Here is a 23,828-nt window from a genome sequence, read left to right as displayed (position 1 = left end):
CGGCCGCCTCTCCCGGGCGCGCCCAAGATGACTCCCTCGCCGGGCGGCGCCAGCGGCCCCGCACTCCGCCCCGGGGCGGAGCGGGGGCCGCGCTCGCCGGTGCCTCCTGGCGCCGCCCGCGGGCGGCTCTTCTTGCCTCCCCGCAGCCGTGGCGAGCTCTGGTCCAGGTGGCGCCGCCGGCCCGCGCTGCGCCGCTTCCTTCGCTCCCCAGCGCCCCGCAGCAGCGCCGCCGCCGCCGCCGCCGCCGCCCCGTCCTCCCCGGGCCGGGCCGGCAGGATGACGGTCAAGCTGGGCTTCGAGGAGTGCCTGAAAGACTCGCCCCGCTTCAGGTGAGGGCCCGCGTCTTTACGCGGCAGCCGGGCGCGGCGGTGCCAGGCGGCGGCAGGCGCCCCCAGCCAGCCCGGCGTTCGGCCCCGGCGGCCCGGGCGGCGCGCGGGCTGGGCTTCGGGGCGCCCCGGCGAGCCCCGCGGAAGCCGAAGGCGGGCCGCCTCCCTCCCGCCTTTGAGCAGCAGAAGTTGGCGACGGGTCCTGCAGGTGCTGGAGCCCCGGAAGGGGGACGTCGCGGCTTTCCCGAGCCCGCTCTAGCTCCACTTCCAATTCTAAAGCGGCAGCGCCCCTCCCGTCGTCTTCCTTCTGCCCGGGGTCCGGTGGGCGGCGGTTGAGAGCAAAGGCGGGGGGGGGGGGGTGTCAGACACGCCCAGGGAGGCAAAACTGAGTTTCGGGAGCACAGCGAGGGAGTTCTGGAACTCTGCACCGGTTCCCAGGGGATCCGGTGATTTCACCGCCCCCCCCCCCCCGCCATCCTTTACATCTCAACGCAGGTTTGCCTCTGCAGACTGGGGTAGGCAGGGCCGAAGGTGGCCTTAATTGTTATGACGGACAGAAGGGGCAAGCTGTAGGGCGAAGTGGCAACTTTCAGACCTGTTCAGTTCAGCTCACGCTGCTTCTCTCTTCTGATGAGACAGAAAAGCAACATTTTTCTTTGCGTCCCGGCAGAACCGAACCGACTGCGTTGTTTTGTACCCAAACTGCAAGGGAGAGGCCTAAGATGCAACCTCAGTCAAACATGTCCGTGTCTGTGTCACGTTACGTGGGCCCCAGCCCTCTTCCGGCCTGCAGAAGCCTCAGCCACCAAACTAGCCAAGCCCATCATGATGTAGCCTGTTGTGCAAACTCAGTTGGTGTGGTGAGCTTGAGATACGGCCTGTTCCGTGAACCCAGGTAGTTGGGCTTAAGGCATAAACCATGTTCCAGCTAACCATGGGCTGGCGTGTTGTACAAACAATGGTGGTATCCTCACAGAGGGCCAAGGAGGAGAAAGAGGACCGACGTGAGAAGGTATTTATGGCACAGAGAAGGCTGGAAAAACCAGCCAGGGCTGTGGTAGCAAATGAGCAAGTTCTTGTGACCACTTGCAGAACAGCTTCAGCCTGTGGTTTCCTGTCAGAGACACATTCCCCCCCGCCCCCACCCCCGGCAGGAGCATCCACAGCTTCAGCCGCCATCTTGACCGGGCAGAGCTGTTTGGGGGTCCCCAAGGCTTGGAGCTGAGCCTCACTTAGGAGAGAAGATTTCCCTCCTCCTTTTCATGGTGGAATCCACCCTGCCTGTGTTTCCCCTTCCGCGCCTGCGTCACAAGCCCGCAGCTCTCTCGGAAAGAGGCTGGTAAGGAAGAGACCACCGAGATCCTAGTTTTCAAGACCTGGAATCCTAGATGGTGGGGCGCGAAGGAGGCTCGCAGACCTCCCTGATGGCTCTCCGGGATGGAGACAGGCTGTTCCATGGCTTCATGGCTATCACGGCCAGGGAATTCGAGTTTGGGCATGGCTGCCAGTCTTGCCAAGGGTGGAAAATCTCTCTCCTCCCCTCCTGAGTGACCCGTCCCTCAGCTGAGGCGGGCTCCAGCCTCGATCACCCCCTGCCAGCAGGTGGGTTGGCTGTGTTGGCACGGGATGATGGTTGGGGAGGCCGGGTGAGCCATCAGAGCTAAGCTGAAGAAAGCTGGGCCATTCTGTTCCAAAACCTGACGAGGATGTGAGAAGTTGTTTCCGAGAGTCACTTATTTCCACCCCAGACCCGCTGCCACGTTGTTCCTCTGGCAGACTTTTTCCATGCTTCCGTGTCCTGCTGAAGCAGGCTGGGATGCTCCCCTCTTGTTCTGGGGTGCAGTGCTCCCTGCTGTGCGTGAATCTGCTCTCTCGCTTGCTTCTTCTTTACAGGGTTTTTCTTAGCATTTCCTGCAGGTTTTGTTCATTTCCCCCCAAAGTGACTAACTTCTCTTTCTTGGTTTTTATCTTAAGCCGTGGTCCCCATGCATTGTGGGAGGGTGGCAGCCAACGTGGAAGCTTGCAGGGCTGAAAAGTGCCAGGTTCCCCTTCACGAGAAGGAGCCTCTGTTTGTGTGTGTCTCCTTCTCCTCCTCCCAAAGACTGCCTTCCCAACATTTTGTAGGCTTTGAACTACAAGTCCCATTGTCCACAGCAACCTGGCTGGCTGAGGGTGATGGGCAAGGAAACCCAACCCGTCTAGAAGGTGCCAAGTTGGAGAAGGCTCTTCCTGAGGGTTTTGGTTCCCGTTAGGATTGCGTTTTCTTTGTGGGCATGGGGGGGGGTAGGCTATCCTTCAATGCCACCTTTTCTAATTTTGCCAAAGCTGCTTTCAAGGTTTTACAGGCATCACAAGGTGAGGTGTGCTCCGGGTGGGGAGGGTCTCTGGGCAACCGACGGGAAATAGCTTACAACCCTGACGGAGGCAGGAAGTTGTGAGATGACCGCAACAGAGCAGACGGAGGGGGGCCGTGGAGAGAGTGCAAGAGCGCAGCTTGCAAACGGTTGCCCAGCCCTGAAGCTCCCGCAACTCCTTTCCCCAACGTGGTGCCCCTCAGGTGTGCAGGCCTTAACCCACATGTGCTGCAAGGGATTCTGGGAACGGACATCCCACAGGCCTGGAGGGTGCGCCGTTGGAAAAAACTGCCCTATGAAGACCACGCTGTGATCTCTCCTTGGCACATCACCCTTCAGTCTCCATGGGATAAACACTCTGCGCTGCCTTAGAAGGGGGTGGGTGTTGCTCTACATTTCCCAGAATGCTCTTCCAAGCTAGCATCCCTGCAGGGCAGTCTGGGAAATTGCAATTCTGGCTAGGAATTGCAGCCTGGAGGGTGTGGCTGGAAGTTCTGCTTTAATGGTGGATATCCTCAAGGCCCTGCCATTGCCCCAGTGTGCCAGGCTTTGGGGCCAGCTGAGCCCCCTCTTTCTCATTGACTGGATGGGTCATTCAAGCACCAGCTGCAACAGAACTTGGGCACCCTCCTTCTTGTTCTTCTAACACAGTGTTTCTCAACTCAGCAACTGGCTGGCTGGGGAATTCTGGGAGTTGAAGTCCACCCATCTTAAAGTTGCTGAGGTTGAGAAACACTGCTCTAACACAGCCTTTCCCACCCTGGCACCCTATTTGCATGTTGGGTGCACCCTGGGAGTCTCCTGCTGAGAATTCTGGGCCATGGAGTCCCAACTCCAGATTGGGGAAGGCTGGGTGTTTGAGAGTGGGGGGCAGAGGGACTGTGACCCGCAAGCTGCATTTTAATTTCGACGAAGAGCCTGTGTCTGCGGCTGTTTACTCGGAAAGGATTTTGGAAGCTGCTCACACCCGAAACGTGCTCGTCACTAACATGGTTCTGCAAGATGTGAACGGAAGTTGCAAGGCTCCTTCCCCCGAGATCATATCATGAGTCTGTGGCTGTGACTCGGCTTTGAACTGAAGGCATTAATGCTCATATACGTTTGCAATGGTTTCCTATCCACCTCTGCTGATCTATTTCCTTTCTTCCCCCCCCAAAAAAAACCCCCTTAGGGCTGCCGTTGAGACAGTGGAAACCGACGTATCGGTGTTGGAGACCCAACTGGAAAAGGTGAGCTGGCCACCCCACTTTCTTGCACGCTGGGGAGCGTGGGCAAAGGGCTGAGTGATGTGTCTCGGTGGCGGCCCACCGATCTGCGTCACCAAACGCTTTGGAAAGTGTTTGTGTGTTCCCAAGAGGAAGAAAAACCAGATGTTGCAGGTGGGCGGAAGGAGACGAGAAGGAGAACGTAGCAAAGATTTGTTTTCAGGCCTTTAAAACTCTGTAGCTGTTTTGGATTACACCATCAGAGCATCTTACGGTCCAGGAGAGCAATTTCCTGTACACAGTGTTTGCTAGAACATTTCACATCCTTTCTGATCTAGGTCCTTTTAGATCCTAGATCAGTTGTTTCTCAACCTCAGCAGCTTGAAGATGGGTGGACCTCAGCAGCTATGCTGGCTGGGGAATTCTGGGAATTGAAGTCTACCCATCTTCAAGCTGCTGAGGTTGAGAAACCCTGTTGTAGATAATAGTTTTACACTCCCCCTTTAAAGTTTCAAATTATTTCAGTTGTGAAATACCTGGAAGGTATTTCTCTTTTTATTTCCTTTCCATGGCATTCTGTGCTCTGCTCTTGTTGTACCGGATTTCCCCTTCAAGACAGCAAAACACCTGCTTGCTGACTCTGGTTTTAGAAGAAAGGAAAATAAACTTGATCGCGTGGTCATTTTAAGCTCGCCTGCCACGCAACAGCATAAAGCGGATTTTACACACCCCGTTTGCATTTTACGTTCGTTTCAAGCTAGACACAGGTGGAAGAATAAGAGCGGCTTTTGCTCCTGGTGCTAAAGCCATGAGAACAGGCAACCCTTTTATTGCCAAAAAGGATAAGAGATTTGGAAAGCAGAGGTCGGCGGGGAGTCCAGCTGCATGATCCCCAAGGGTGTTTTTTTGAAATTACAAATAAGAAGGAAGGTTGCCATTGGTAACCAGAAACAAACTGAGTCCCAAATGACCATCTAGACAGCAGCCACCAACGGGTACCCCCCAGTTGTTTCTGGTTACTAATGGCAACCTGGAGCAAATGCGTGCGCCCGTTTTCCTTTCCTCCTCCTCCAAGAAGGGTTGGGGTGTCTCTTTCCTCCAAGTTATCTTCACAACAACCCTGTGAGGTAGGGTTGGGCCTGTTTGATGAGCTGAGTCCTGCTGCTGAACCCACTTTCAGGTGGCGCCTGGGAGGGGCGGGCAGCCCCATCATGTCTCAGCCTCATCCACTTCAGCCTGGATTGTGAAGGCGTGGGGTTGGAGAAGGCTAGGAGAATTATGCCATAAATCAGCTTTTAAAGTTTGGGGCCCGTTGACCCGGAGTTCGGGGCTCACCTGCTGAGCGCAACCCTTCCCGGAAACGCTGGATTTTGCAACGCCTTTGCAGCAGGTGAGAGAGACGATGCTGTGCAAAGGTGCAACGCCACCGTTCTAGGTAAAAAGGGGGCTTGCTCTGTTTTAGAGTCCGGTCTCTTCAAATTTAAAAATCCACTAAAAGATTTTTGATTGAATCTGCAGATGTTCAGGTTATTATACACTTGGCCCTTTTAGGCCAGCAGCTGCTTAGTTTAGATCAGTGTTCTCAACCTTGGCAGCTTGAAGATGGGTGGACTTCAACTCCCAGAATTCCCCAGCCAGCATGGCTGGCTGGGGAATTCTGGGAGCTGAAGTCCACCCATCTTCAAGCTGCCAAGGCTGAGAAACACTGGCTTAGATTGTGATCCCCCCCTTGGCAGGATAGATGTCCACTCCTGGGGTCCGTGTGTCCCAACTCTGACCTTTCTGCCCTTCCTGGTAGTTGCTGAAGCTATGCAGTGCCATGCTGGAATCCGGGCGCCAATACTGCAGCCACAGCAAGAGCTTGGCATGTGGGATTCGGGAACTTTCCCAGCATTCCTCGGGGGATGCGTTGATGAGCGTAAGTGGACTCTGGTGGGAGGGGCTGGGGGTGCCCCAAACTGGCGGGGGAGCTGGGCTGTCTTTTGGGAGAGCCTCCGGCTGGGGAAAGGACCGGGCATCAGGGCACTGCGTGGCTCTCGGCTGCTCCGTGTCCCAGCTGGTGCCACCTGCTCATCTGCCTCACCGGGAGGGAGGCGGCACAGCTGGAAAGATGGGTTTGGCCCTGGCCTTTCTGGGGAGGGGATGCGTGTGATGGAGCAGCAGCCTTTTGCCCCCAGTGTGAGGTTGGCCGAGAAGAGCCGAGTGTGAAAAGCAAAGTCAATCATCCGAATTGGGTGATGTTATTCGAGGGCGACAGTTGGAGAGGGAGGAAGGGCTGGGCTGCGTCTGAAGCTGGTCTCGGTTCCAGAACTGGTATCCTCATGCATGGGGGAATGGCCAGGTTCTGCCTCTGAGCACGTGCAGAGGGCCTCGCATCCAACCTCAGCTGGAACCTGGGAAGTCGCCGAATGCTGAGTCCGATGGCTGTATTGGGCACCCTGCTGCCTGGGTGCGATGGGAGTTGTAGTCCAGCCCCTGAGGTCTGAACTCTCCAGGTCTGGCTGAAAATGGGTTGGCCTCAGTTTCACCCGAACTGAGTGCCGAGAAGACAAAGAGGGCGAGTTTAAAATCATGGTCCCGGGACGAAACGCCACGCGCTGTTTCCTCTTTGTAAATTGAGTTTTCGTTTCTCGGCTGCCGACTGCAAGCTCCAGAAATGAGTCCCTGCAGCCTGCAAACCCCTAGACCGAATATTCCTCACCACAGTGTTTTTCTTGTGATTTAATGCATTCTCTTCCTGCAGGAATGCCTGGAAAAGTTTTCCCAGGGGCTGAACAAAATGATGGAGCAGCATGAGGTGAATCGCTTCATCCCCCCTTCCTTTGGCCCTTCCCCTTTTTAATTCAGCCTCCCTGCTGCTGGCCGGCCTTGAAAAAAACTAAGCCGGGCCCATGAAGGATGGGAGACCACCAGGAAATCGCAACCCTGTAAGCGAGAGGGGAAGCTCAGAAGAAGCCCAGAGAATGGTACTGTAATAGCAGACTTCTGCTGCACTGTTGCATCGACGTGTCCTTCCGGTCATCAGGGCCCGAGCTTGGATCAAAGAAATCTTTTCTGTCTAAACCAGCATTTTCCTGTATGGGAAAGCTGCCCCTTTAATCCCCGGAGATGCGGAATAAGAGAACCCTTTTTGATCTCCGGCAAAGAAGCCGCGATCCGCTTTGGATCCCTTTCTCTGCCCGCTTTAAATCCCTCTTCCGTGGATCTGGATTCCACCCTCCTGCTGAGCAGATGGTTTCCTCCTGTTTCCTGTGGATTTTCTTCGCGTTTCCGTGGAGGATGTGGCTCACGCGGTAGAGCTCACAAGCCAACCCCTGGGTTGGGGCGGCCCTTGGAGATCCTCCAAAAGTATGTTATTCAGGGCGGTGGAAAGGCAGCATTTTTAAGCATACGGGGAGCAAGTGTATTTTAAGTTAAAAACTAAGAAAAGATTCTCTTGCATCAAAACTTGACCCCTGATGGCTTTGTGGACCCTCCCTTGTAGTTTTCTTGGCAAGCACAGGGGTGTTGTAGACCTGCCAGTCTAGCTTGCAGCTGGGGAGATTTCCTGGTGGTGTCCCATCCACACCTGAAGATTCAAAAGGCCCGATCCTGCTTACATTTTATACATCTTGTTTCACTGGAGTTTGCTTGCTTCTCACCCCCCCTGCAGCGCCATGCTTAAAGTCCTCTTTTTGTCGCAGGAACTCCTGGAGACCACCCAGCAGTCCCTCAAGCAGCAGCTGCAAACTCTGGTGAAGGAGTAAGTCTGTCTTGTGCTTGTGGGTGGGTGGGTGGGGGGGACGAGACGAACATCAGGGGCAGAAGAAAGGCCACCTGGATTGGCAGGGGGTCCAGTTGCTATCGGATCCCAGAGACGAAAGAGAAATAAGTATTGACTGGAATGCTCCTTGCTTGATATTCCCCCCACCCCACCTCCAGCTGTAAAGCAGTCTTTTCCCAGTGTGGTATCCATGCAGACTGGGGAATTCTGGGGATTGTAGTCCCACCACACCTGGGAGGTGGCACGTTGGAAAGGTGGTTGTAAGGTCTGTGACGAGAGGGGGCCCTTCTGTATCCACCTTCTTCCCTAAGGATCCTTCCTTTCAGGGCACCTTTTTGGGTTGGAAGGGACCCCTGAGGTCATGAAGTCCAACCCCATGCTCAGTGCGGGACCCCCAAAGCAAGCATCCCTGGCCAATGGCTGCTTAGCCCCCTTGTGCATTGTGCCCCCAAAGAAGAGAAGAGGGTCTTTTACCAGTGCCACCCATGCCGAGCTGATCCTGGCACTAAAGAGCACTCTTGAGCAGAGGGAAGGTGTAACAAGAAGTTCCCTTTTTAACCAAAGAAGCCAAATTTCTAGATAGAAAAAGGAGCTTATCGGGAAAAGGGGAATGCAGGAAAAACACAGGAAGGCAACAGTCACAGGATTCATTCAAATTAAATCAATAGCACCGTTGAAGTAGTTTGGGATTATCCACTTGAAGAAGATCTTGCCTTTCAGAACGAGTTCTGAGCTGCCTGCGGAGAGGATGCTTATGGAGAAAGGGTGTCTGGCTCTTCTGTTGGGGTGTGGTTAGGCAGGCCTCCTTGTCCCTTTTCCTATCCTCTTGAAACTATTCTCATGTGGATGCTAAAAGCCAGCGTCTCTGAGCAAAATGCTCTTCCCTGGTGTCTTAGGTCTGGCCAGCCCACCAGAATGTCCTTGGCAGCTGACACTGCCCCCCCCACCCCCCAGCCCATGCAATTGAATGATAAAGGCACCAGCTGGTTGCACTACTGTATGAAAAGAATCATGTGAGGGAGTAAATTATATGGATCCTTGCTTCTAAGCAGAGTGTCAACCACTCAGGACCTTAAGGCGGCATTGTGCCACCCCCCAGTATGGGAGTTTGTTAGCTTAGTGGTATGTGAAAGCGGCCAGTGAATCACTGGGCAGGGTTTATCCTAGTTTGTCACTCTGTCTATTAAACCTACCAACTATTGATAGCTTTGCATTTGGTATCTTCCTCCCCTGCATATTTGAGTTCACACAAGATGCTCAACCAGGCTAAACTGGGTTTAGATGTTGGGGGTTAGGGAGGCAGCCATCGGCTTACCTGTGTGAATCAGGGCATCCCATAGCACGGCGAGAAGGTTGATCCGTTCTGGCATCACGCGTTCCGTGACTACAGCTCCGGTGTTTGGCTGACCCAGGCTCCGTGCGTCGCGTGAACCCAGCCGCTTCTGTTTCAGGGACATTAAGCACTTCAAAGAGGCCCGGAAGGAATTTGAGCGGGGCAGCGAAAGTTTAGCCAGCGCCTTGCACCATAACGCTGAGGTGCCCCGTCGGCGCCACCACGAGGCTGAAGACGCCATGGTTGCCCTCAAGGCCGCTCGCACCACTTTCCGCAACCGAGCCCTCGACTACGTGCTGCAGGTGGGGGTCCACCAGGGCACCTGGCCAAGGGGTTCCCCGTTCTGGGTCATGTTGAGGGCTCGCAGGGCAAAAGGCGTGGCGGGGGGGACACGGGTCGGAGAGGGGGTCCCGTGCCCCACGGGAGTCCAGACGCTTGTCCTCTCTTTCAGATCAACGTGATTCAATCCAAGAAGAAATTTGAGATCCTGAAGTTTGTGAGTAACTTTGGGTCTCCACGGTCTGCCCCAACCTGATGCCGCCTCGGTCTCTCGGACTACAACTCCCAGCATGCCCAGCCAGTCTGACCTTGAGCCTGCTGCCTGGAGAGGGTGGGGCCTTGCTAAGGGGCAGGTAGCTGGGGGCTGGGGGCTAGCTTAGCTTTTGGCACACGTCCACAAAGGCTGCTTCTGTGGGTTGCTGGAGCATTCGGACCTCTGGCTGCTGGAGTTCATGTGAGCGAGGTTTGCTGTGTGCGCAGGGTGACGCTGCAGCACAGGACAGTTTTGTGTTTTGTAAGATGGGGTTGGTGTAGACCAGTGTTTCTCCAGCTTGGCCACTTTAAGACATGTGGACTTCAATTCCCAGAATTCCCCAGTCAGCTATGCTGGCTGGGGAATTCTGGGAGTTGAAGTCCACATGTCTTAAAGTGGCCAAGCTGGAGAAACACTGGTGTAGACTTGTAGAGTCGGCTTGGCCTTCTCTCTTGCATCCTGAGCGTGCCAGAAAACCTCCCTTGCCCTTCTGAATTTCAGCCTCGTCTTGTTTTCAGTGCCCAGTTCGCACCTGGCCCGTGGGAAATACAAAAACAGAGCAACTCTGAGCATGCCTAAAGTTCCTTTTCTTTCCTAAACGGGAGCTCTCTCTTGCGCATTTTGTCTGCAACTCTTCCTGCTTGCCAAGAGCGGTTTTAAGGCACCTTCCGACCCCCGAACCTTCTTCTGAGCGGAAGCCGGAGGTCGGCCTCTCGATATCTCTGTTTCCCGTCTTTCCAGATCTTGTCCTTCATGGAGGCGCAATCTGTCTTCCTCGAGCAGGGCTTCCATGCGTCGAAACAGCTGGAACAGTATCGCAAAGACTTGGCTGCTCAGGTGAGGGGGCCAAGCGGTTCTGGAAAGGGGGGGTCCAGATGCAGAAGAGGTTGCGGGGAGATTGGCTGCCCATTGGCAGCAAGTAAGACCGGAGAGGAAGCGGACGGAAAGGTGCCGAAGGCCGGCCAGAAAGGCTTGCACAAACAGGATGCAGAAATTCAGATTCTACACTCTTTAGCAGCAGAATCTCCCTTGCCCCAGATGCTTCCCAGGGTAGGCTGAACCACATCTGGAGTCCGCTGTTCCGTTCTGGGTACCAACTCCTAAATTGGGAGTTGATAAACCGTGACAAATCCGGGATACAAGAACGCTAGCAAGCCTGCCAGGCCAATCGCTGGCCGAGCTAATGCCTGGCTTGCAGAAGACGGAGAAGACCACCTGCTGCCTTCAGCTCTCTGCAGGACTGCCCCCAAAGCTGGTTGGGGCTCTGATCCTGTCCTCCTATGTGGCGGACGGGCTGCGCGCCAGGCGCGACTCCTCCTGGGTTAGGAAAGGTGCCGGGGTCTAGGATTTTAAGGCAGGTGAAAAACCTTTAACGAGAGGGAGGGCAAGCTGAAAGATTACAAAGACAAAAATTAGCAGCCCGCAGTTTTCCTCCTGCTTTATTTTGCATGAAAATGCCAGAAGTGTGAGTCAGAAGCCCAACCCCACCCCCCGCAAAATCCGTTGGGCAACTTTTACCCATTAACCCCCACCCCCCCACCACTTTGAGGATTTGCAAAGTTGAAGTGATTGGTTGCGGTTTAGAATTAGTAGAAAAGTTTTAATTTCAAATCAGGGTTAGTTCCTTGTGTTGTTACATGCTATTAAAGCAGTGTTGCTCAACCTTGGTGACTTTAAGATGGGTGGACTTCAACTCCCAGAATTCCCCAGCCAGCTGTGCTGGCTGGGGAATTCTGGGAGTTGAAGTCCACCCATCTTAAAGTCACCAAGGTTGAGAAACAGTATATTAAAGGTTGGGATGTTTCAAACCTGCCAGGAGTTCCCTCGCTCTCTTTCCCATTCTTTATCTCGCTCAACTAGAAATTTAAATATTGCTTTCTTCCACACCCTGTTGCCTAATTTTTCGGGGTGCCTTTTCCCAGTGCCTTCCCACCTCCTGCTGATTTTTGAATTGGTTTGTGTGGGTGAGTGGAAGCGTTGAAGGCGTTTTTCATTCTGAGCAAGAGACGTTTACTTCTTTTCGAGAGTGTTGGTGGTGCGAGAAACTTGGTGCAAATGTTGGTTCAAAGCCAGACCACTTTTGTAAAAAAAAAAAAAAAAGTCAGTTGGCCAGGGTTGGGTGTGATGGGATTTGTAGTTCGACTACATGTGAAGCCCAGCAGGTTCCCCAGTCCTGTAGGTTTTATGTTCGTCCAGATGTTATAATTTCCCAGCGGTAAAAGGATTGCTGCAGAACTCTGAATGTAGGTTTTAATCCCCACAGCCATAGAAAGATAGGCTAAATAAAGGGGGAAACGCCAACGTCATTGGCAAGGGAGGGGGCCAATGCATTCTTATTTGCATATTCACTAATCTTAATCTTGTTGGGGAGGGAAGGGAAGGGAAGGGACGTTAACGTCCATCCAGTGTTGTTGACTTCACATCTCACCCAGCCGTTTCCTTTTGGAAGAGCCAGACTTCCCTGCAAAGCGACCCCTGATCTGGGTTTTGGCTGGAGGGCGGGCAGGAGGCAGGGGAGGCGGGTTGGAAGTGGCCTCCTTTTTTCCCAGCCCAGCTGCTTTGCAGAAGCTGGGTTTTCTCTGCCCTCCCGTAGCCTTTGGCCTGACGCTGGCGCTCCTTTTTCAGCTCCACGAGCTGGTCCTGGAGTCAGCCCGCGAAAAGAGGGACATGGAGCAGAGGCACACCGCCATAAAACAGAAGGTGAGGCCCTCGGGGCGGGCTGGAAGGGCACCGGTTTTGCGGGAGGCGGGGTCCGCCTTCCCAAACTGCAGCAGGCATGCCAAAAGGGCAGCCCCCCCCCCATCCAGGGGCAGGGAGACAGCTTTATAAAACAAAAAGCTGCCATAAACTTTGCAGGAACTTAAGACGCCCATTTTATCTCTTGGGAACTTCCGAGTCGGCACCAGGTGAGCCTCTCTAGGGCGGGTGGGCGTCCTCCAGCCTGAACACTTGACGTGCCAGTGCTCCCCTGGGTTCCCTGGCCTGGGCAGCTGAGTTTTATAAGTGAAAATCCAGGGTGGGAGGAGCTTGTGAGGGAAGGGGTGGAGCCTGTGCCCAAAGGGAGAAGGTTTATTCTACCGGGGCTAAAGTGGGGCTTGATGGGGGGAAGAGCTGGACAGACGAGAGAGGAGGAAGGAGAGGATCTGCTTGCAGGGATGAGGAGGTGCATCTTCTCTTGTGTCCTTGTTCAGGATTTGACCCAAGAGGATGATGTTCCAGAGATCCGGACGGAGCCAGGCGAGGTGGTGATGGAAGGGTACTTGTATAAACGGGCCAGCAACGCATTCAAGACCTGGAGCAGGTGAGCAACGCCTCCCTCCCCAGAGAAGCACATCTGCTTCCTGTCTTTGCAGCTGGTCCTGTGTCTGATCCTCTCCTAGACCAGTGTTTCCCAACCTTGGCAACTTGAAGTTGTGTGGACTTCAACTCCCAGAATTCCCCAGCCAGCATGGCTGGCTGGGGAATTCTGGGAGTTGAAGTCCACACAACTTCAAGTTGCCAGGGTTGAGAAACACTGTCACAGACCAAGTCAGACAACTCCAGACTACCTGCCTCCCTTTGGGGTTGAAGGGAGCTTCCCCCCACAGCTGCTATTGGGAAGGTAGACTGCTCTGACCTGGGGAAGCTCTCCTGGGCTGTCCTCCTTCCATGATTACTCTCCTTTTCCTCCCCGTCCTGCCAGCTTCTGTGCTCACCTACTGTTTTTAAATTCCAGGCGCTGGTTTTCCATCCAGAGTAACCAGCTGGTGTATCAAAAGAAGGCCAAGGTGAGGATCTGCGTCTGGGGGACGGCTAGTTTTTATTTTTGGGAAGGGCCACACACCTAGGAGTGGACTAAGCTTGGTTGAAAGTCTAGGAGGGAGAAACGGGGTCGGTATGTTTCGTTTACATCGGATGAAAAGTCCTTTAGCTATTGATGTGACCTGGTCAACCATACCCCGAGGCGGCTCTAGATTGGCGCATTGCATTAAGGTCCGGTTGACTGTCTCGATCACAGTTATCCACAGACCTGTCTTGTGCTGTGCTGCAAACCAGGGTTTACCCATTGCAACCTTGGGTACCTGCAGCAAGCTAAGCTGGAAGAAAGGAAGCGCCACTGGATCACGATCCGGTGCAAACCTAGCTGGATGAGGCGGCCAGAAGCTTTTTCTCCGAAGCATTTGGGTGGGAATGGGGGCTGTGGGGAGGATCTTCTTGGAGTGGAGCTGAGGACGAGACTGACCAGGTGCGCCACGTCTTTCCTCCCCCAAACGCCCAGGACGCCGTGACGGTGGTCGTGGAGGATCTCCGACTCTGCACGGTCAAGCTTTGCCAGGAACACGAGCGCCGCTTCTGTTTCGAGGTGGTCTCCCCTTCGAAGTGAGTCTACCGTCTCCCCTGTTCTTCCGAGGGCTGGCTTAGGGCTGCCATAGATAGGGGCGTTCACAGCAGGTAGGTCAAAAAAGTCAAGATGATGCCCATGGCCACATGACTGAAGCTTCACTTGTGTGGTCACTGGTGCCGTCTAGATTTTTTGACCCTCCCTCAGGCATCTCTGTCCCGAGAAGACCCAGGATTCCCTTTCCCTGCCTGTCTCTCTTGTATATTGTTTCTCAACCTTAGCAACTTTAAGATAGGTGGACTTCAACTCCCAGAATTCCCTAGCCAGCATGGCTGGCTGGGGAATTCTGGGAATCGAAGTCCACCTATCTAAAAATTGCTAAGTTTTGAAACATTGCTCTTGTAGAAGCTGCCTTCTTCAAGCTGATTCCGAGCGGCACCTGCAGGCCTGGATGTCCGCCGTCCAGAGCAGCATTGCGTCAGCTTACAGCGAGGAACGTCCAGAACCCCTGGGGCAGGTAAGACATGACAGCATCCAGCCCAAGTTGCAATCTGCATGCAGTGAGGTCCTTGTTGCAAATGGGGTACAAGTAGTCCTCACTTAATGACTGTTCGTTTAGTGACCGAAGTTACGACAATGCTAAAAAAAGTGACTTACAACCAGTGCCTGAAGTTACAACCATCTCAGCGCCCCATGTCACAAGATCGCGATCCAGGCGCTTGGCAACCAGCTTACACTTACGACAGTTGCAGCGTCCCAGGTCATGTGCTCGCCATTTGCGACCTTCCCAGCTGGCTTCTGGCAAGCAAAATCAAGGGGGAACTGTGTGATTCACTTAACGACTGCCGCAAAAAAGGTCATAAAATCGGGTCCGGTCACATGCTGATTCGCTTAACTACCGCTTAGCAACCTAAATTCCAATTCCAGTTCTGGTTGTTAAGCGAGGACTGCCTGTAGTTAGAGGCGTGGGTCATGATGTCTGATACAAGGACGCAAATCACAGCATCCCCAGCCTGGCCCCGAAAGACTGCAAAATCTGTTGCCTCCCTGGTCTTCTCCTTGCACTCAGTTCATTCATCCTATCATCAAGCAAGCCACATTAAGTGGGTAGAGTTGCAGATGGATTTAATCCATTGTTCTAGTTTGGAATCGGAGGCATGTAGCTGCTTTAATATTCTGATTTTATCATTGTTTCTATTGTAAGCCGCCTAGAGTCCCTTTATTGTGAGACAGGCGGCTCTATAAATGTGATAAACAAGCCATAAATATCCCCGGTCCCTTTGCCTGGCCTGTGGCTTCTCTGGGGTGCCCTCTAAGCTGCAGCTTCTGCAAAAGTGTGCAAGAAATCCCAGGATCAGAGAGGGTGTAGCTAAAGTGGGCAAATGAAGCGCCTGAGCCACAACCCAGGAAGCTGAGACAAGGAAAATTTTGCTGCGGGTTTTTAGTGCTTATTACTTCGTGCATCCAAGCCCCAGTCTTTCCTGGGGGCCCATATGGTGAAAATATCCAGCATCCCATTTTCAGCCGATACTGAGAGCAGATCTCCAGGCGGAGAAAAGTCATTTGAAAATGGCTGGGGCCTGCCTGTTCTTGACCGAGGGCTGAAGGCCGGGTCAGGGATTTTTGTGGGGGCCCCATATTGCTTCTTCCCTGACCTTCTGCTGTCAGCTTCAGAGGCTGGAGAATCGCAAGTCGGTTTCTTGCTGGTTTGTGGCTCTTGGCCCAAAATGTTCTTGTCTTCCCCGCTCAGTAACCTGCCAGCTACAGAACTTTCCAGCAGCTAAGCCTGTTTTTTTTCACTTTTTAACCAAAAGGTTAGCCAGCTAGGGAACTTTTCAGGGAGCATATTTGCTCCCTGACACTGTGGCTGTCGCTGTAATTCCATATTATTCTTCGGAAACAATGTTCCCCACAACGTCCAAATTTCAGCAGTCACCTCCTTCAGCTTTTTCAAACCGTCTCCCTGGTCTTAAGGACTAGCTGCTTGGTATGTCCTTGCTGTTGTTAAAGGAGAGCTGGGAGTTTCTCAGGATAACAGTCTCCCACGGGGGCGCTTGAACCTGCACAGGTTGGACTGTAGGCAAGCCTTTGCATCTGCGCTTCTTTGCAGCCCCTGGAACGCAGCACGTCTCTCACAGCAGCCACCCTGCAATCCCCCTCCAGCCGGAAACTGCGGGGTGGTGTGGACAAGCACGTGGTGGATCAGGTGCAGCGGCTGGAGGGCAATGCCCAGTGTTGTGACTGCCGCGAGCCGGCACCCGAATGGGCCAGCATCAACCTGGGCATCACGCTTTGCATCGAGTGCTCCGGGATCCACAGGTGACTTGGCCACCACGTTGCAGGGAACAGAAGGAGGACGCGGCGCTGACTCCGATTCCCCCCACCCCACCCCGTTATAAAGAGCGAGGCTTGAGACAAGCAAGAGAGCAGGAATAGGGCCTGAGAAGGGAGTGCCTGGGGAGGTGGGGCTTGCAAGAAAGGAGGCAAGGCTTCCAGAAAGAGGTGGAGCTTGTGCAAAGGGAGAAAGCAGAGGCTGGAGTTGATCAGGAAGGGGTCATTAGATAAGGAGCAGGTCTCCTGCAGCATTGGAAGAAAGAGGCCGTAGGTGTCCGTGGGTGGGGACAGGTGGCCCCGTATTTGCAACACTGATACCACTGTGGATGGGACAGGGCTGTGGCTGCTCCTGGACACCTAGAGAAGAGGCAGGTCTCTCTTCTCCCTTTGAGCCACGTCTGTTTTTCACCCGCCTTCTCTGCTTAGGAGCCTCGGTGTCCATTTCTCCAAGGTGCGATCGCTCACTCTTGATGCCTGGGAACCTGAGCTGGTGAAGGTAAGAGGGGGGTGGATGGCAGAAGTGGTGAAACAGGTTGAGATGCCAACAAATCAGCAAACTCCAGTGGGGCACTAGCAGGGGGGCCACAAGAGAGACCCCTTGATTTAGGGGACATTCTGTTCTTCCAGAAAAATATATGGCAGCTCCCGGAAAGGCTTCTGGGCTTCTGCATCACCCAATATTAGCAACCCTTTGGGTTAGAAGTGTGCAAGATTCAGATCCGGAGTGGGAAAGGCAATTTCGATCTGGCATGGGCACGCTCAAGCACGCTCACACCAAGTCCAAAGAACATCTTGGTGCATACTGTATGTTTACTGGGGGCAGCCCACAGAACCAGCCCAGGAATTCCAATTTTGGAAAGTCTGTTACAAAGAAGTGAGGCTAAAATTCATCGTCCTGGAAAGCTTTGTGGAAAAAATGCTTTTTAACACAGAAACGCTGCACCCAGGGAGTCCCCCACCTGCATTTTTCTGACTTCAGTGAGTCCTAGGACTTTGATGGGGAGGGAGGGAAAGTAGCTGGAGCTTACAACGTTTTGGGCACACAGAACAGCCATAGACCTCCTGCCAGACACCTTTACCTCCTCTTCTCCTCCCCTACTACTTGGAGGTAGTATCCTGGATCCTGGGGAGGAGGGAGGAGAGAGGAGAAGAGAAGCTGGGATGAGGATACCCCTAAACACCCCTCTTGTTGCTTGCAGCTGATGTCCGTGTTGGGGAATCATGTCATCAACCAGATCTATGAGGCCCGGGTTGAGGAAATGAATATGAAGCGCCCCCAGCCAGGAAGTTTGCGGTGAGCGTCCCTTTTCTTGAAGCACCCCCTTCTATCCAAATCCCACCCTGGACTATTTTCATCCAGGTTGAGTCCATGAATGTGTTCCCACACCTGCCCTCTAGGTGGCGCAGCTGCACCGGAGGGCTGAAGTTACATGTCTTGGCCTCTAGAGGTCCTCCGTAGGGCACCTCTCCTCCCCAAACGGGTCTCTTCCAGATGCCTTGTGCAGGGGGATGTTCACGGGCAGAAGGCTGCCCTGACCCTCACGCCCCACAAAGGTTCTTGGTGCAAGAGCATGGCAGGCCATAATTAGCGGCTTCTGAGCATCTCCTGAAAATTACTGCTGCTGTCCATCCCTTTTAAAGAACAAAAACTGAAACTTTCTCTTGGCGGGTGTCATTTCCTGTCCAGATCTGAAAAGGAGGCCTGGATCCGGGCCAAATACGTGGAAAGAAAATTTATTACCAAGTTCCCCAACACTGGGATGCATCTGAGTCGCAGCAGAGAGCCCGTGGGGCAGGAGAGAGCCCCCAGGCCATTCCCCAAGCCCAAGCCACCAGGCCAAATCCGCCGGGGCACAGGTAAGAGAGGTTGGCCTTTTCCTTCTCCAAGAGGGGCATTCCAGTGAGGGCAGAGTTGAACAACTGGAAGGATGCCCAGTGTGACTTGTTGCCATTCTAATTACAGGAAATCCTCAACCTACAATCATTCGTTCAGTGACTGTTCAAAGTTATGACGGGGCTGAACAAATGGTGGCTATGACCGGTCCTCAGAGTTCCAGCCGTCCCAGCATCCCTGCAGTTACATGATCATGATCTGGGTGCTTGGCAACTGGTTTGCACTTACGACTGATTGCAGTGCCCCATGATCACGTGATCGCCATTTGCAACCTTCCCTACTGCCTTCCTGTGATTTTTTGGGGGCCCACCCCCTCCCTCCCTCCCTCCTTCCCTCCCTTCCTTCCTCCCTCCCTCCCTCCCTCCCTTCCTTCCTTCCTTCCTTCCTTCCTTCCTTCCTTCCTTCCTTCCTCTACCCTCTAAACAATCTCATTGCCAGCATGTCACCCACACAAACACCCACAACAGCAGAGCTCCGTTAACTTCTTGGCCCCAAGGCCAGAGAGAAAACTCAGGTCCTCATGGCTTTCCGGAAGGCCCTCCGGTCTGTCTTGGGGTTCGTCAGCTGGGGACCCCAGGGAAGGGACTCCTTGCCAGGGGAGTGAGAAGGAGAGCAGCCTGTAATTTCTCCTTCTCGGCCCTGTCCCTGTTCAAGGTGGGGGATGTGGAAAGCTCCAACTTCTTCCATTTTGGGGGCAGGAGTTTGTGATCAAGGGGGCAGGCTGGGTGGCAGAGCCCAGAAGTCTGGTTTTGGCGATCAGTGAGGCTTGGCCGAGCCCCCATGGGCAGCACTCTGGGCCACTGGTCCGAGGAACGAGATGAAATAAAGTAAGATGCTCCTGGGCATGTGAAGAGAGCATTTCTTCCTCCTCTTAGCTTCTTCAGCTCGACAAATACACCCTCTAATCCTGAAAACTCTTGTTTAGGCCTGGAAGGAATTAAATGAGGATTCTTACTGAAGCAGAGCGTGAGGTAGCTGTGGTGTTTTTCAAAATGCAGGTGTGGGTCAAAGCATTGCTCTCCCCACTTCCCCCATTGCCTTGACTGGTTGCAAGATAAGCCTTCTCCGTTGGCCATGCTAACTGGAGGATGAAGAGAGCTGAAGTACGAGACTTTTAGTCAGGGATTGCTGGCCTATGAGTACAGGTAGTCCCCGTTTAGCAACCACCTTGTTTAGTGACCATTCGCAGTTATGACGGTGATGAAAAAGTAACTTTACGACCAGTCCTCACATTAAGCCTTCGCAGGTCTGTAAATCAAAGGAAAGCTGAAGAAGGATCGTACGCACCATTGTGGTTTCACTTAATGACTGCTTCACTTAACAATCGAGTTCCCGGTCCCTATTGTGATCACTAAACGAGGACAACCTGTACGCCTTGGTGGTTTTAATACTCTTGATCCTTTTTCTCAAAGGAATCCGCGAGGGAGTCTCTTCAAGTCCTGCTGCTTCATCTTCAGAGGACCTACATAATTTGCACCCAGGAGCCCTGCTCTACCGCGCAGCCGCCGCGCCCCCTAGTTTGCCCACCATGGCAGATGCTCTGGCTCACGGAGCGGATGTCAACTGGGTGAACGCGGCCCAGGAAAGCCGAACCCCGTTGCTGCAGGCCGTTGCTGCTGTGAGTCTGCAGTCCTGGGGCTAGAGACCGAGGGGTGGTCTAGAGAAGGTTGATGGGCTTCGGTTCTCCCCACCAGAGACAGCTGTGCCACAGCCACGAGGTCAATGGGCACAATTTGATTCCCGGAAAATTAAAAGAAGGTCTAAGGAGAGGGTGGCAGGAAATAAAATGTTTTAATTCACCCTTGCTGGCAAAAACCCGGGCGGTAGCAGCAGCCGGGGCCTGTTTTTTGCCAGTAAGCAAGTGACCAGCTCTGCTTTGTGGCATCCAGGCACGCGAAGAGACATCACCTCGCAGCGGTGTCATGACCCATGGGGAATAAAGGAGGGGCTCGCTTAGTGATGTCACTGTGTGGGAGGCTTGCCCCACCTTGCCCCACCGTCCATTCTTTCTTATGGAGCAACGTTCTTTCTGTTTTTATCCAGAATTCACTGCTGGCTTGTGAATTTTTGCTTCAAAACGGAGCCAACGTGAACCAGACCGACTGCAAAGGGAGAGGACCTTTGCATCATGCCACCGTTTTAGGCCACACTGGGTACGACTCTTCTTTTGCACGTTCATCTGTCCCCGTGGTGAAAGTTGCTCCGTCTTTGTGTTTCCATTTATTTGGAAGAAATCCCTGAGCCTCTTAAAATAAATAGATGCCGAATGATACTTGCAGGCGGGTAGAGCTTTCGTTGATTAAATATTTATGTTTGTATTTTCACTTGTTTCTTTGGTTAGCGTTTGGAGCAGGTCAAAATGTACGAATGTTAAAACAGCCAAAAATGGGGGGGGGGGTTACCAGTTGGTAGAACTGATGTACATCAGTGCTTCACCTCCTACCCCAAACTAAAATCTGCTGGAAGGTCCTTAGGCAGGGGGGTTATCGAGATTCAGTGGACTGAATTCCCAGTGCAGGCTTGAACTAGAGGCGTCTCATTTGGGTGGGTAAAAGCTGCTTGAACCCACGGCCGATAGCTCTGCAGACTGCAGAAAGAAAGCAGTGCCCAGCTGTGCCCAACTGTGCCCAGAGGCTCCGGGGCGTTAAATGCAGCTGATTTAGGTCGTGCAGCGTGTTTCAATCAGCTCGGCTCACGGACAGACAATCTGATTAGAAGTTTGCAAAACCTGAATCGCAGGAGCCCCGGAGTTCAGATCTCCAACCAGGGGATCTTTGCACTGCTAAACCAGCCTTCCCTGACAGGGTTGTCCCCAGATCACTGGGTGTGAAGGCTGCGAGGTAGGGGATTATGGGTGTTGGAGTCCACCAAGTAAACATCTTGTTTGTGAAGTAACAGGCACATCACCTGCACGTCAAGCACACGTTCCAAAGGGACTTCGACCCTTTGGTCCCCCAGATCGCAGCACACCTGGTATTGTGCTGCATTATGATTTTATATTTTATTTTACATTTTGGTTTGCCCAGTAGCCAAAGCGATCCGTCTCTCCGGGAACCTCCTATTCAGAGCTCTGTCCCCATTTCTCCTCCCCCCAGGCTGGCTTGCCTGTTTCTCAAACGCGGTGCCAACATGAACGCCGTCGACGGGGAGGGCAAGGACCCGCTCAGCATCGCCATCGATTTGGCCAACGCGGACATTGTGACCTTGTAAGAGAAGGCCTCCTCCCTTTCCTACCTGCCCTGTTGAATGCCCGGGAGCGGGCACCAGTCCTGGCTGGGAGGGTGACAAGACTTAGGGGAGGGTGGGCCTGATGTCTCACCTTTTTCTGGAATCACCTGCAATTTGGGGAAAGAGGGCTAGCAAGTAGAGGTGCCAAAGGCGGATTTACTGCCTGGAATGGGTCACCCAGTGGCAATCCATCCTGTCCCCTTTTTTAAGAGAAGACAGTGAAGAGAGCATAGCTGTGGGGCCATCACCAAACCGTCCCTCTCATTTTAGTGGGGCTTCCATGGCCAATTTTAAGATCTGACACATTTGGAATGGTTTCTATTCCTCCTGTTTGCGCTGCTGAGCCTTTCAAGATAGCCAGGATTGAACGCAGCCTGACAGCTTCCCACTCAGCACTGTGGCCATTACGCAGCTGGTGTGGTGTGGTTCGCAAGTAATCAGGCAGGTCTACTCTGCACCTGTGGGACTTTCTAAATTGTCTCCTAGGGCAGCCCCAGAGAGAATGCATTGCAGTAATCTAGTCTCCATTAAAGTAATGCCCTCCATATAGTTGGGATTGCAGCTCCCTGAATTTCCAGCAGGATGGAGAATTTACTGATGGGGTATTTTGGGAGTGCCACGTTTGGGGACTAGACATAACCAGGATAAATGTACCCTTTGGGGGCTCTTTGTGAGAATCCTCTATGATTTCTCCTTCCTTTCTCTTTCCACCTTCCACCCCAAAGGTTGCGACTGGCCAAGATGCGCGAAGCTGAGCTGGCCTTGGGCCACTCCGGTGAGTCTTGCCCTCTGTAAGAAGGGATGGAGGTGGGAAATGTAGGCGGGGGACAGACTTGGCTCCCACCTCGATGTTCCTTTGTGAAATGCGAATTTCTAGATCCCTATTTTCTGCTGGGGAATAGCCCAGCTCTCAGTGTTCATCTTCCCTGATCTGTAAAATGGGCACCCCAGGGGATCTATTTTGCAGAGCTGCCAATAGGGCAGGGTCGATCCCCCTGAGCATTTCCTGTGCTTTAGAATCCCAACATTGCCATGGGTTCCTTCAAAGCCTGGAAGGGATAAAGCTTTGGGGGAAATTTCTAAGTGCCCCCCCCATGCACCCAGAAGACAAATTGGCCAACGGAGGTGACTTTTGGGTATCCTAAACTAGCTTTGTGGTCATGCTGGCCAAGGATTATGGGAGGTGAAGTTAGCTGACCTAGAGGACCCCCAGTCTGCAGGGACAGAAGCACAGCATTCCTTCGGACCCAACCCGGTGCTTTTTCTCCAGGAGATGAAACCTATCTGGACATCTTCCAAGACTTCTCCTTGATGGCCTCCAATGACCCAGAGAAGCTGGCGAGGCGAAGCTACGACCTGAAACTCACCACCTTGTGAAGCCCTGGAGAAGCCGTCCTCAGGATGGGAAACCCACGGGGAATGCACCTTTTCCTTTCGGCAAGGAGCGGCGGAGTGGCTTGATCGTCCAAAACAAAATTAAGTTGCAGGGGGACCAAGGGGTCATTTTCAAGCTCGGATCCTCCAAACTCTCCTTCCGCCCCGGCTCACTTTGGGGTAAATTTGGCAAGAAAACAGTCGGGACAGCAAAGATCAGAGTGTGGGAGGCTGCCTCATTTTGGATCCTTCTGTTTCCCACTCTGATTTTTCCTTTTTATTTATTGCTTTTGGACTGTCTATAATTGCAGGATGGTGCCAATTGACAGATATAGAATCAGTTTCCACCCCAGATCCAGCTTTCCTTTCTGAGCTTGGAAACAGCAATGTCCCGGTCTGGAAAGGTGAAAGCTTATTGCGAAAAAATAAAAATAATTGATACAGAGAGGTGAAAGTGGGGTGTTGTTGCTGGGAGGGTGACAGATTTTATGTGGGAATAAACATGGCTCTCCAGAATACAGGAATGATGCTTTGCAGGTCGTGAGGTAGATCCGTTGGACTGAAGATCTCAAAGTGTGACTCCTGCAGCTGTGGTTGATTTGTGCTATGTATGCTAGTGCCCTCATTTGTTTTAGGACATTATCGGTAGCCCCTGTGGTGTGCCTGAATCTCATACTTTTTCACCTTTTCGGTGTTTATCTTTTAAACCTTTGAAAGAGTTAATTACTCACTTAGTAGATTGGGGGAACGCCCTGGACATAGTTTACCCGGACCGCAGCAAAGCCTTTGAGAGAGTGCCTCACAGCAGACTTCTTCATAAAATGGTAACATATGGGCTAGATGATACCACGGCTGGATTCAGTTGGTGGAATTACCACTGCAAAAGATATTCCTTGACGCCGTGTTTCTCAACCTTTTCAGATGCGTGAACTTCAACTCCCAGAATTCCCTGGTCAGCATGCTGGCTGGGGAATTCTGGGAGTTGAAGTCCATGCATCTAATGTTGCCAAGGATGAGAAACACTGCCTTAACAGCTTCACTTCACCTTAGAGGCAAGTAACTGGTAAAGGCCACAAGATTTATCCTGGGGCCTGTTGAATAGTTTGACCAATTACTTGTAGGACAGAGTTGAGGGGACCCTTATAAAATGTGCAGATGACACAA

At 53.1% G+C, this 23,828-nt stretch overlaps 1 protein-coding gene across 2 annotated transcripts; it reads left to right on the top strand.

Annotated features, from left to right (window-relative positions):
* Positions 1–97: 97 nt before the first annotated feature.
* On the top strand, positions 98–23,168 carry ACAP1 (ArfGAP with coiled-coil, ankyrin repeat and PH domains 1). 2 transcript variants are annotated; one of them, XM_088142078.1, is made up of 22 exons: positions 98–329; positions 3,852–3,909; positions 5,684–5,803; positions 6,629–6,682; positions 7,569–7,627; positions 9,100–9,283; positions 9,433–9,477; positions 10,255–10,350; positions 12,139–12,213; positions 12,705–12,814; positions 13,229–13,280; positions 13,772–13,872; positions 14,240–14,351; positions 15,945–16,153; positions 16,595–16,664; positions 17,368–17,462; positions 17,856–18,025; positions 19,475–19,680; positions 20,106–20,215; positions 21,158–21,268; positions 22,016–22,065; positions 22,561–23,168. In XM_088142078.1, exons 1-22 carry the CDS (start codon positions 277–279, stop codon positions 22,665–22,667), a joined length of 2,247 nt encoding a protein of 748 aa, XP_087998204.1. In that variant the 5' UTR covers positions 98–276; the 3' UTR covers positions 22,668–23,168. The 2 variants fall into 2 exon arrangements, with proteins under 2 accessions (XP_087998204.1, XP_087998203.1); XM_088142077.1 differs by lacking the exon at positions 98–329 and adding an exon at positions 810–1,665.
* The last annotated feature ends 660 nt before the right edge of the window (positions 23,169–23,828 follow it).

This window comes from Python bivittatus, unplaced genomic scaffold (genome assembly GCF_059951505.1).
Source record: "Python bivittatus isolate LINGU-HERP-01145 unplaced genomic scaffold, Pbiv_v1 ctg000370_np1212, whole genome shotgun sequence".
Classification (NCBI taxonomy): domain Eukaryota; kingdom Metazoa; phylum Chordata; class Lepidosauria; order Squamata; family Pythonidae; genus Python; species Python bivittatus.
The sequence above is the reverse complement of the archived record's forward strand: the minus strand, read 5'-3'. Positions and strand labels throughout refer to the sequence as shown.

What these genes read in the sequence shown, in the direction of transcription:
- ACAP1 (XM_088142077.1), top strand. Translation starts at nt 1,589, where the DNA reads ATGGTGGAATCCACCCTGCCTGTGTTTCCCCTTCCGCGCCTGCGTCAC. An exon ending in GCTCTCTCGGAAAGAGGCTG is followed by an intron (nt 1,666 to 3,851) that starts GTAAGGAAGAGA and finishes AAACCCCCTTAG; the next exon opens with GGCTGCCGTTGAGACAGTGG. An exon ending in CCCTCGACTACGTGCTGCAG is followed by an intron (nt 9,284 to 9,432) that starts GTGGGGGTCCAC and finishes CCTCTCTTTCAG; the next exon opens with ATCAACGTGATTCAATCCAA.